The sequence below is a fragment of the Leucopleurus acutus genome (assembly GCF_964270905.1).
Source record: "Leucopleurus acutus genome assembly, chromosome: 3".
Classification (NCBI taxonomy): Eukaryota; Metazoa; Chordata; class Mammalia; order Artiodactyla; family Delphinidae; genus Leucopleurus; species Leucopleurus acutus.
Window position 1 is genome coordinate 20,307,612 of NC_139145.1, and position 12,334 is coordinate 20,319,945.

The following is a 12,334-nucleotide window of genomic DNA, read 5'->3' on the forward strand; positions in this document are numbered from 1 at the left end:
GACTTCACAACAACCCTGGCAGGTGGGAGTGTTAGCTCCATTTTACAGAGGGTACAAGGAAGAACCAGAGAAGGGAAATGATTTGCTGAAGAACACGCAGCTGACCAGTGGCAAAGCCTAGAATCAAACCCAGATGTGGCTACTGGCTTCATATGTATTGGAAAGGTAAAAAGAAGCAGCATTTATTAAACATATAGTATGTGCCAGACAGCTTGCTCGGTATGAGATGCGCATGGTTCCCTTGAATGCTTTGAGGAATCTAGTGTCATGCCCATTCTGCAACTGAGGAAACTGAGGCTTGGGGAGGGGAGTTTAACGTACCCAAGAGGTCATAACGGGTCACCTGGGATTGAATACAGATGTACCTGACACCTAAACCCCAGGTCTTTCTACCCCTCAGATATCTTGGGTGGTGGGAGAGGCAAGGTTGAAGACACAGGGGGTGATGGGAGCAGCACCTCTTCTGGGTACACACGAGGACCGTGGTCATGATCACGATGACCAGCAGCAAAGCCACTCCCAATCCTATGATGGTGTTATGGAGCGTGTCTGGCAACTCTGACTCCTGGCTCCCCTGGGAGCCCTGGAGAAGAAGGATTGTGATGGGGGAGGATGTAGGGTCAACACCCCCCTCCTCACCCCCGCTGTTACCTCCACCCTGCCGGCACTCACCAGCACCACCAGCCCCAGCTGCAGCAGCTTGGTCAGGGAGTCCTGGTCATTCCGGATCGTCCTGGCCACAGAGCCCCGCTCAGGCCCGAGGGACGTTGGCATCCCCCAGGCTTCCTGCTCACCCTCCTGCCCACCCCAAGGGCAGCCCCACTCACACACTCAGCTGATCAAGGGTCAAGGCTGACCCATTTGAGAAGACAAAGTAGGCATCGAGGTAGGAACGGGCTCGGGCCCTGGAATGGGGCAGAGGTGAAGCCAACAGCGCAGAACCACCAGACAGGCAGGCCCCTCCTACTGCTGGTCCTCTCTTCTTCGCCCCAACCACCGGTCCTGTGGGCACTCACCGAGCCATGGATTCTACGTCCTGAATGTTCACAATGTAGACAGTAGTCCTGGTCGCCTGGACAAGAGCCCTGCAAAGGGGGCAGGTGTCACAGAGGGCTGGGGTAGGGGCCTTAGCCCAGGCCTGTGGCCAGGGCTCTGCCAGTGGAATTAGGGATTGTGTGAGGGGCACCACCTCTGGATAGCTCCATTGGCTAAGCAAGTTGCACTTCTGTGCAAATTAGACAAGGATGCCCCTTCCTCTGGGACTGGGTTTCCAGTTTAGCAAGCAGAGTGCCCTTGTGCAATGCACAGCCTTTGCAACTGTACATGGCAGCCCTATTTAGGCCTGTCTTTGCCCAGGCAACCATAGGCTTCTGGGGACAGGCAGAAAGGAAGTGCAAGTACAGGTACAGGTACAGGGTCAAAGACAAGGACACTACCTAATGTACTGTGGTAACCTAAATGAGAGGGAAGTCCAAAAGGGAGGGGATATCTGTATGTGTATGGCTGATTCATTTTGTTGTGCAGTGGAGGCTAACACAACATTGTAAAGCAACCATACTCCAATAAAAATTAATTTAAAAAAAAGACAAGGACAAGGTCAAGTGTGGGTCAGGGACAGGGTTAAGAGATATGCCATCCAGGTTTCTGTCAGGGACCAGGCTCCCAGGCCGTGTTTTACCCTACAGCCCCCTCCCAGCTCCCCAGACCTACGCCTTAATCTCTTCCGTGTTGGCGCCCACCTCCTCCTTGCTCATGGAGAACTGCAGCCTCACACGGTAACTCTGGTCCACAGTGAAGAGCTACAGAAAGAGGGTAGGGGGAAGATGAGGCACAAGGGACCCAGGGGTTGGCAGAGGGCACTAGGAACTGAAGGCAGAACCCGACACTCACATTTAGGGTGATTTTGGCTTCCTGGGCAGGACCCTCAGATGGCCTGTCCTGGGCCTTGACGGTCACTTGGTAAGTTCCTTGGAGAGTAGAATCAAGGTTGGTCACCAGCCTATGGAAGGTAGGAGAGCAGAGCTCAGTCCTGAAACCCAAGCTGAAGTCTCCTTGGAACCTCCTGGTACACCTCCCAGGATGAGGAACTCACTGCCTTGAGGCCCTGCTTGGCTCCCCCCACCCCATCCAGGGGCTGCCCACAGTTACTCAATGTTGCCAATGAACACGCTGGCCTCCAAGGAAGTGGAGACATGGAAGAAGCCCTGGAAAGGGATCACGGCCCCATCCTTAGCGATGAAATCCACTTGGAGGATGGAGAACAGGATGGCCCCATTGTTCCCTGAGTCATTGTCTCTGGCCTAGGAGCAAGGGCGAACAACAACTGCGGACCAGGCCAGGCCAGGCACCCCTCCATCCCCAGCAGGAGTCTGAGGCTAGGGTGGCCTGGGAGGCTGGTCCCCATGACCTCTATCAGCCTTCCCCAGGCCACTGACCAAATGCTTTAAACAAACAGTGTTTGAACAAGTCCCTGCTTCTGACGCCCCAGCTCAACAGGTCATTGCCCAAAGTCCCTCCCGTGTGGAAATCCCACCCTGCTCTCCCCCGCCCCCACCACTGCCACACACACACACAAGCTCAGGGACACTCAGATTTCCTGGGCACCTACTGTGTGCCAGTCACCTTCCCTTAGATCCCTCGTTTCAGTGCTTGCTAACATGAGTACGAATTCCCCTAGTGGACCACAAAATGATGGGGGGAAAGGGCACAGCAATTTTATTCATTCTAGTGCCTTTTAGAGAAGAATATAACCAACACACAGAGCTGTGAGTCCACTGACATCACGTTTCAGGATGAGGCCAAAGCTGGTGTTTATGTTTCAAAAAGGAGTCAATTTAAAGAAAATTGTTCAAAGCCATGGCCAGACTCATGACATTAGAATGCAATTGGCTGAAGACTGGAAAACTGAATGTTTAAGCCTAGAAAGAACGTAGAGAGGGAGAATCACTATCCCCCTTTTATGGGAGAACGCTGGGGTTCTGAGAGAGACCCTGTCCTGCCCACAGGCACACACAGCTCTAAGTGGGGAGGGCCAGGCCCATCCATCGCCACACCTGTGCCCTTTCCTCAGCACAGGGCGTGACGCCCACATATAACCCATCTCTTAACCCTAAGGAGTTACTGCAAAGAACTGACAGCTCCTTGTCCAGGAGGGAAAGTGAGTTCCAGAAAGGTATGGCAGCTCCCCAGCTCAGTAAGAGGCCCAGCCAGGCCCAGGCCCCAGGGCTGTGTGGGAGGCCACACTACCCGCCCCCCCTGCATGGCATAGCTGCCACCCTCTAATAAACACATACAATGCCATAAAAATTGAAAGTATTTTTACAACTTTGCTCTGAAAATTATTTAATACGAGGAACTTGTTTAATTTACCGTTACTATGGTTTCTCTGTAATACTCCAGAATTCTGGTGTAGTGAGAAAACCACTGCAAGTGATTTTTACGGTCATGAAATTTTTATGAATACTACATTTAACAGTTAATGGAGTTTAATCGTATCAATTAAGCAGGTGTTCATTTCCATTCTGAGGTTTTCTTTTCATATGTCGGAGCCAATAGATTTTCTTTCTAGTGTTAAAACATTCTGGGGGCAGCTGAAGGACTTAAAGGCCTAGGCCCTGTGTCTCCTGGAGCTAATGTGAATGACAACGTTTGGAGCCAAGGACTTACCTGGACAGAAGCCACCTGCTGGTTGGGTATCACAAGTTCTGGGATGATCACTACAGGTGTGGACAGGAAGAGGTCAGTGGGGTCAGAACCAGTGCCCAATTGGCCAAGTGCCGACCGTAAGCCCAGCTCAGGGCTCACCCCACCAAACCTGCCGTTAACCTCTCTACCACCAGAGACCCCCCATTACAACTACCCCTAAGCCGTTAGTTAGCAGGTCCTCCACCTCTCATTGTGCAGATGGGGAAACTGAGGCCCAGAGAAGGAGGGCCTGGCCCAGGGTCAGATGTGAGTTGGGACAGAGCTGGGGTGAAAACTCAGGTCTCCCCTCCTGTTGAAACCCTGAGGGAGAGGCAGGGTTGGAGGCCTTCTTCCCTTTCTAAGTGCACACCTGGGGTCTGAGGAGCATCTGTGGGAGTTGCCCAAAAGTAGTCCTGGCAGAGTACAGTGTGGGTGGGGAGGGAGGGCCTTGCTGCTTACCAAAAGTCTTATTCTCAGGCACAAAGTAGGGTGCATTGTCATTCACATCCTCGATGGTGATGGGGAGGCTTCCTAGGGGGGAAATGTTGGCTGGTCTTGGTGTCTAAGCGAAGACCTGACCCAGAAAGTCTCATCCTCAGTCTTGCTCCTAGCAGCCTCCCTCCCATGCATCACCCATGCTCAGTCCCCTCCCCTGCTCCTGACTCAGGATGCTGACTCAGTCTCCTCTGGCCTTCGTAGGAGGGAGCATCCTCCCCAGACCTCAGAGAGGAGAAGCAACTTGTCCAAAGTCACACAGCAAGAGCAGTGGGCCAAGACTGAGCCCAACCCAGGTATGTCCCACCCGACCATAACATTATTCTGACACTTACTAGCTGTGTAATCTAGATTATTGAACTGCCTCAGTTTCCTCATCTATAAAAATGGATAGGGACCACCTACCACATGGATTGTGTGGGAATAAAATGAAGAAATGCTTGCAAGGTACCTGGCATAGATCTTGGCTGTAGTAAGGATTCAATATACGCTAGCTGTTAATATGATTGTTATTGCTACTTGGTGTCAGAGGTGGGATCTGAGTGCACATGTGGCTCTGAAGTGTGCTCTTTCTTTTACGCTGCCTCACAACATAATAGCATTAATTAAGTGTTTACTATGTGCCAAACACTGCATGAAATGCTTTACATATATATTCTCATTTAATCTTCACAGCCAACCTACTACCCAGCTCCACTTGATAGATGGGGCTACTAAAGCTTGGGGAGGTGTCATGACTTTCCCAGTGGAACAGCTGGTAAGGGCTGGAGCCACAATTTGAATCCAGACCTTGCAGGCGCCAGTTCTTTCCCACAGCCCCTATGTTACAGCCTGCTGAGCCCTGCAGGCCAGGCTGCCTCACCATTGTCACTGTAGGCCTGGAAGCGGGGGTCCGTTGTGAGGTCATAGGCCCGCACAACCAGCGTGACCAGGTCACAGGTCTCATAGTCGATGACCTCACTCTGATGGATGAACACAGAGCCGTTGGCCAGCACAGAGAACCAGCCATGGCACAGACTGCCCACGTCGACCCCGGCCTTGGTACAGATGACGTTCACAAGCTGTACCTCCACCTGGGACATGGTGTCCCTGTCCTGAGCCACCACCTCGGCCACTATACCATGCTGCGAGCCATTCTCAGCCACACGGATGCCCCGGAGCGAGGTTGAGTCCAGGGTGGGTGGCACGTCATTCACGTCCTCCACATTCACGAGGACTTTTGCTGTGGCGTCACGCCCCTGGGGGTCTGGGCTCTCAGCACTCACTGTCAGATTGAAGAAGTCCTGTGTCTCATAGTCCAGGCTCACGTCCAAGGGCAGCCAGAGGTGGCCCTCTGCCAGCCCAGACCCCAGCACCAAGCCTCGGATCAAGAAGTTGTTGGCACCACCCCCTGATAGGCTGAAGCTGATGCGGTTGTTGGCTTCCGTCTGGTCTGCATCCCAGGCCTCCACCACGCCCACCAGCACTCCTGTGAATGAGGGGCAGAGTGTAGAGGGACCCCTGACCTGGCCACTGGGGGCATCCTCTGTCCTCACTCCCCTTGGGGGCTTCAGGCCTGCCCTCGAAGGGGTTGTATAGCCTGGCCGAGGGAGGACTTACCTGGGTCCCTTTCCCTCACTGAGAAGGAATAGCTGGACTGGTTGAAGATGGGAAGATTATCATTGATGTCCTGCAGACAGAGGCAGTTCTGAGCCCAGGGAACTCAGGAGACCCCAGGTTCAGCAACCCCAGAGCCAGTCTGAGAAGCCCATACTTCCCCTGGCCCGAGGCCCAGACTCTCTGTCCAGGTCTCCTCAGACAGCACTGCCCGCTTCCTAGATGATGAAACAGGCTTCAAGCAGACAGAACTCGCCCAGACCCCACCCCTGGGGCTCAGAGGTCTGTGGCGGTACTCTGAAGTTTGGTGTACACTCTGTTTCCCTGTGCACCACTCAGAGCCGTCTTAGACCCTGCTCTTGGGAGGGATAGTTCTGAGTCCCCACCTGTGTCCCTGTCTGGCCCAGCTTGACTCCCCATCTCTCGGATTTATTGGGTTGGCCCCAATACCACCATGATCCCACAAAGGCCCAAGATTTCCCTGGTCCCCTCCTTTCTCCTGTCCCTCCTGCCCTCGGTCAACCCCAAGACACTCACTCTGTGCTCAGGTGGGGCTGGGCTGGGGGGACCTGCCAGGGCTTGACCTGGTCCTGTCCTGAGACGTCCGCTGTGTTCTGTTCTCGCCTTCCCTCTCCAGCCCTGGTCACCCCGCCCAGACAGAGTGCTGCCCCTGCTGTCACAGCATCAGGCCAACTCTGCCTGTGCTTCCTCCCCTGATGCTGGTGCGTGCTGGGCGCCCTTGGCTTTCCCAGTCCTTCCCCAGGATGGCCCAGAGGTGTCTGCTTTTGCTTTCAGCTTTTTCTAAATAATGGTAGAGAGAACATCTTTGAAAACTGAGCCCTCTCCCCCTTAACCAGATGTAATTTCTGATGGCAATTTCCCAGAGATGGCATTACTGCCTCCGTGCACATGGCCAACTGCACTCTCAAGGCCGTCCTAACTCACAGGAGGGGCTAAGAGCACAGCTCTGAGTTCAGTCCAGCTCCACCTCTTCCTCACATGTGACTTTGACCTCTCTGGGCCTCAATATCTTCATCTGCAAGGTGGAGTGGTCCTCCCTACTCACAGAGCTCCTGGGTGTGAAAGGACTCTTCTCGCTCAGGAAATGCAATTTTGCTTTCTTCCTTCTCTGAGGCCTACTTCCACCCCAAGGACAGCTGGCAAGTCCTCATCCGACTTCTGTTTCTCTATTTTCCCTGAGGTCTCATTCTGATCCTTGTGGGAAAGCGGCACATCCCAACCCAGTGGGAAACAGGGCTGCTGTGTGGGGTGGTTCAGGCTGTGCACTGCACAACCCAAGGGGGCACCAACCACATTCTGGACATCGTAGAGGAAGGTGCCTGTGACCCAGTGGCGGCCTTAGAATCAGACAGACTGGATTCAAAACCCCATTCTGTGACCCGAGGCAGGCTACAGAACCTCTGTGTGTCTTAGTCCCTTGATCAATAAAATGGTGCTAAACAAGCCCTCCCTTGCAGGACCAGGTATACACTGAGTGTATTCTCTGGGCCGGGCATTCTTTGAAACACTTTCCATTTTTTAACTCGTTTTATATTATCTTCATCCCCATTTTACAGATGAGGAACTTGAGAACACAGGGAAGTTGAGCGATTGCCTAAGACCACACAACAAATGAGCCAGGATTCTGACCCATCAGCTTGGCTCCAGAACTCTTTTACCCACCGCACTGCAAAGGGCAGAAATGTGACTTGAGTTGGGAGGATGGGGAGCTGGCCATCTGCTCAGGAGCCCCCCAGTCCAGGGCTCATCCTGGACCTTGTCCCCGGCTGAGCCAGACCTTACCTCCACAGTGATGGTGACATTAACGTCAGTCCAGAGGGCAGGCTCGCCACAATCAGATACGCGCACGGTCAGCACGATGCGGCCCCCCAGGGTGGGGTTGATGGCCTCTCGGTCCAAGGGCCCCAGGTTTCTGAGGATCCCTTTGTCGGGGTCCACTGAGAAGTTGTGGCTGTAGGGGCTGCTCAGCAGGCTGAAGCGCAGAAGGCTGTGGTTGGTGCCTGGCTGATCATCGTCGTGAGCCTGTGCAGGTAAGCAGGGTTGGGACGTCAGCCATCAGGTGCTCCCCGGCCCCAGCCCCTGCCCTGCAGTCTGGACTCTCCCTCCAGCGCTGGCCCATGAGGGCAGTAACTGGGCCTGAAGCCAGAGGGATGCTCCCCAATCTCCCAGTCTCAGTCTTGCATCTGAGAGGCCAGACCAACAGCTTTCAAGAGCTTCTGAGGCCTGAAACATTGAGGTCACTCATTCATCCCACAAATGTTTACCTACCACATGCTCAGCCCTGTTCTAGGTACTGGGAATAGAGCCACGATCAAGACAGTTCCCTTATGGAGCTGATATTCTAGTGGGGAGGGAGGAGTTGGGGCAGTATAATATAGACAGTCGAAGTTTAAAATAAACAAAAATAAGTGTATGTGTGTGGACTTCCCTGGTGGCGCAGTGGTTAAGAATCCGCCTGCCAATGCAAGGGACATGGGTACGAGCCCCGGTCCGGGAAGATCCCACATGCCGCGGAGCAACTAAGCCCGTGCACCACAACTACTGAGCTTGTGCTCTGGAACCTGCGAGCCACAACTACTGAAGCCCGCGCACCTAGAGCCTGTGCTCCTCAGCAAAAGAAGCCACTCGCTCATCGCAGCGAAGAGTAGCCCCCGCTCAACGCAATTACGGAAAAACTGCACGCAGCAGTGAAGACCCAACACAGCCATAAATTTAATAAAAAAAAAAAAAAAGTGGGGGGGAATTCCCTGGTGGCCTAGTGGTTAGGATTCTGGGCTTACACTGCTGTAGCCCGGGTTCAAGCCCTGGATGGAGAACTGAAATCCCACAAGCCATGCGGCACAGCCAAATAAATAAATAAGTGTGAAGTCCAACAAGATTCTGACTTTCCCATGATGACTACTTCAGTGCTATATTTTTTAAATAGCTGAAATTCTTCTTCCAATCTGTGTGTGTGTGTGTGTGTGTGTGTGTGTGTGTGTATGTGTGTGTGTGTGTGTTTCTGTCCTACCAAGGTTGTGAACACATGCTTAGTGTGCTTTTGGGGTGATCCAGCATGGAGAGCACAAGATGCTCTTCCCTGCCACCAGGCCTTTGCACATGCACATGAATGCCCTCTACACCTTGTCTGCTTGACTCCAGGTCAGATTGGTGCCTCCCCTGGTCCTCCACAACCCCTGTGCTACCTTCAGTACAGCACAAGTGACACCCTTGGATGATGGTCCGCCACCCTCCCTGAAGGCAGGAATTATGGTGGGTTCATCTCGGAGGACCCAGGGCCCAGCAAAGGGCCTGGTGCATAGTAGGTGCTCAGCAAACATGGCTTTGAATACAGAGCTAGGCTAGTCCCACTTGGATCCAATTCTTTCCCCTCCTCTCTGCCCACTGCCACCTTCAGGTTTTTGTTTCAGATCTGTTGGGATCGTGTTTATGAAATGAAAAACTCTTCTGTTCATTCCTTGGCACTCTGAACTCAGGCCGGTTAATTCACCAAGCACTTCTCAGGCCTCACACTGGGCACCATGGTTCTGGCAGCAGATCTGAAATGCTCCTGCCCCAAAGAGCTCACAGACCAGGGTGAGGAGCACTGAGGTGCGTGAAGGAAGGCCCAGGTTTCAGCACTGCCACTGACTGGCTGTATAACCACAGAAAAGTCACTTAACCTCTTTGAGCCTCAGTTTTCTCCTTCCGTGAAATGGGGAGCATTAGAGCACCTACTTCATAAGTTTGTCAAGAGATCAGAGATGGGAATGTACTCTGGAAACCACAAGCCCCGGAAAGACGGGAGGGCTCCACGGCCATGTGATTGTCATTCCAAGGACCTGGTTTCTCAATTCTCACAAGATCCCCTTACAGGTGACTCAGTGGAGAAGCTTCTGAAGGCCTCAGAATCAGGGGAGAAGCTTCTTTCCAGTGTTCCTCTGGAGCCAGTAGTGCGTTTTTATCTCACTGAGTCTGTGAACCTGACCACTGATCTCATTTCCATTTTTGCTTTGGCCATTAGGAAGCTCAGAACTGAGTATTCAGCCCACTCTTAGCAATTGTATGGCTTCTACCTTTGTGCACTTTAAAAAAATACCATCCTTATTTTCTCTTTTTCCTTATTTCTTTTATCACACTTTTAAATCTAAGCCACCTCAAATCCTTTTTGGAATGAGGCAGGCTCCTGAATTTAAAAGAGCAATATGTTTTTGAGGGCTTGTTCTGTGCTAGGCCTTGTGCCGAGCACTTTACATCCGTTATGACCCTGGGAATAAGTACTGAGATTGTCTTCATTTTCCAAAGAAGAAACGGAGGCCCAGAGAGACTGAGTGACTTTCTCAGGACTACACAGCAGAGCCCAGATTCCAACCCAGGACCAGCAGGACTACAGAGGCAGGCCTGGTGCCGTGTGCCCCTCCCACCCATCAGCTACAGGCCGGCTCGCACCTGGATGGTCACGGAGACATTGCCCTCCTCTTCCTGGACAAAGATGTTGTAGGAACCGCTGACCACGGGCTTGTTGTCATTGATGTCCAGCACAACGATCTGCAGCATGGTGGAGGACGACATGTTCCCGCCGTCCGTGGCCAGCAACGTGAGGTAGTACACAGCCTGCTTCTCCTGATCCAGCAGCTCACTGTTTCTCACCGTCACTGTCCCCGAGGCTGGATCCACCGCAAAGATGTCCACCCTGTGCAGGGTGGCCAGATGGAGCAAATAAAGATACAGGATGCCCACTTCAATTTGCATTTCAGATAAACAATGAAAAATATTTTAGGACGTCCCATGGAATATTTGCAACCTACTTATACTAAAAAAAAAAAACCCATTCATTGTTTATCTGAAGTTGAAATGTAACTGGGTACCCTATATTTTATCTGACTCCTCTAGCCCTGCTGTGAGGCAGAGAGGTGAGCCGGGGTCCCCCTCGCCCACCTGCCCGCTGCCCACCCGGGTAACTTACCCATTCCCCGGAAGCAAGCTGTAGGTGATGCGGCCCCCCTCGCCCGTGTCTGGGTCGGAGGCCTGTGAGGCAGAGAGATAGATAATGGGACACTGAGCAGAAGCCACACCTGCACTGTCAACCGTGCAGTTGACGAGGACAGAGCCGTCCTGCTTCCTGACCCAGAGGGAGAAGCCCCCGACACACTCAGACTGACACATAGACATCACATACATGCGCACGCGCATACACACCTGCTGGCCCCCGCTGACATCAGATGATACTGGGACTCCAGCAGGGCCACAGCCCCAGGCCTGCCCATCTCCGCATCTCTCCCAGCCCTGCCCAGCCCTGTCCCCCATCACTCACTTGGATGCTGTTGGTGACCACATAGCCGACCGCACTGTGCTCGGAGACACTGAGGTTGTACAGGTTGTGGGGGAATGTGGGCCTGTGATCATTAATGTCTCTAAGGTGGATGGTCACCAAGGCTACCGAGGAGCTTCTGCTGACCGAGTCAGTGGCCACGACCTGAGGACAGGGGAAGAGGCAGCGACATTGGGACTGGAGCACCCCATGGCCTGCTCTCCGTGGTGCCCCAGAGTACCCCTCACCTGCACCAGCATCACCGTTTGTGTCTCGTAGTCCACCAGCGACGGTGCTCTCACCAGCACCTGCACATCCACTGAGCCCGCCGCCCGCTCCGGGGAGACGCTGAAGGCTTCAACATTAGGGCCCCGGAGGGATAGCAGGAAGGTGCCGTTGCTGCCCTGTAGACGTGGGCTGTATATTAGGGACCCCACTCCTGCAATGTACCCACCTGCATCTTTCTCCCAATCCCTGGCCACAGGTCCCAGGAGGATAGGCTAGTCACTAGTCCCTGTCAATGTGGGCTCATCAGAAGAAGACCTCCCCGAGGCCCCAGCCTGGGCTGCAGTGCCTGGACACACACCCCTCACTCCCTTTGAGTCTTCCGTACCAGCCACCATGCACCACCCTCCACCACCCATACCAACACCAAATATCATCAATGTCCAACATCGGTCCATTATCCACACCCCCTTACTCCACACCCCTCTCCAGTCAAGGCCAACCACCATCTCAACACACCCACCCATCCACCACTACCCAATATCACCCTCCAGTCGACATTTTGTACCAACTTATTATCACCAAATACTACCAAACACCATCCATGGTTATTCAGCATTCAATACTACCCAAATCACCCACCACTCAGTATCAACCTCCACCTAGGAATACTGTCCAACTTGACAGCCACCCAGACCACACTGTCCTCAAAACTGCCCACATCCCCCAATACCCAGTACTATCCCAGCACCCCGCAACTTCACCATCCACACATCACTACCCCCTCTACTCAACACCGCCAAAACTTACATTCCACTCAACATTACCCAGCATCCAGGACCAACCTCCTCTCAGTGCTGCCTTTCTGTTCCCCGCCACGTAGCACCACCCTGAACACAAGACTACCAGCCAGGTCAACATCACTCAGCAGTTCCAAGTGTCACCCAACAACTCCGACCACCACTCATGGTCAGCACCACTGTTGCCCACTGCCCACTGCCCCACCGAGCACTGTGGTGCTGC

The 12,334-nt window shown here is 53.4% G+C and overlaps 1 protein-coding gene across 1 annotated transcript in view; it reads right to left on the minus strand.

Moving 5' to 3' along the window:
* CDHR2 (cadherin related family member 2) overlaps window positions 1-12,334 on the minus strand; it is a gene marked incomplete at its 3' end in the record, with an annotated part of 34,263 nt that overhangs the window by 1,049 nt on the left and 20,880 nt on the right. The window contains 16 exon segments of the mRNA XM_082834865.1: window positions 459-583; window positions 673-733; window positions 828-905; window positions 1,017-1,085; window positions 1,711-1,799; window positions 1,891-1,999; window positions 2,149-2,300; window positions 3,667-3,716; window positions 4,144-4,215; window positions 5,042-5,647; window positions 5,779-5,848; window positions 7,579-7,818; window positions 10,225-10,468; window positions 10,742-10,803; window positions 11,090-11,251; window positions 11,335-11,490. Of these exon segments, the coding sequence (XP_082690991.1) occupies window positions 459-583; window positions 673-733; window positions 828-905; window positions 1,017-1,085; window positions 1,711-1,799; window positions 1,891-1,999; window positions 2,149-2,300; window positions 3,667-3,716; window positions 4,144-4,215; window positions 5,042-5,647; window positions 5,779-5,848; window positions 7,579-7,818; window positions 10,225-10,468; window positions 10,742-10,803; window positions 11,090-11,251; window positions 11,335-11,490 (2,345 nt within the window).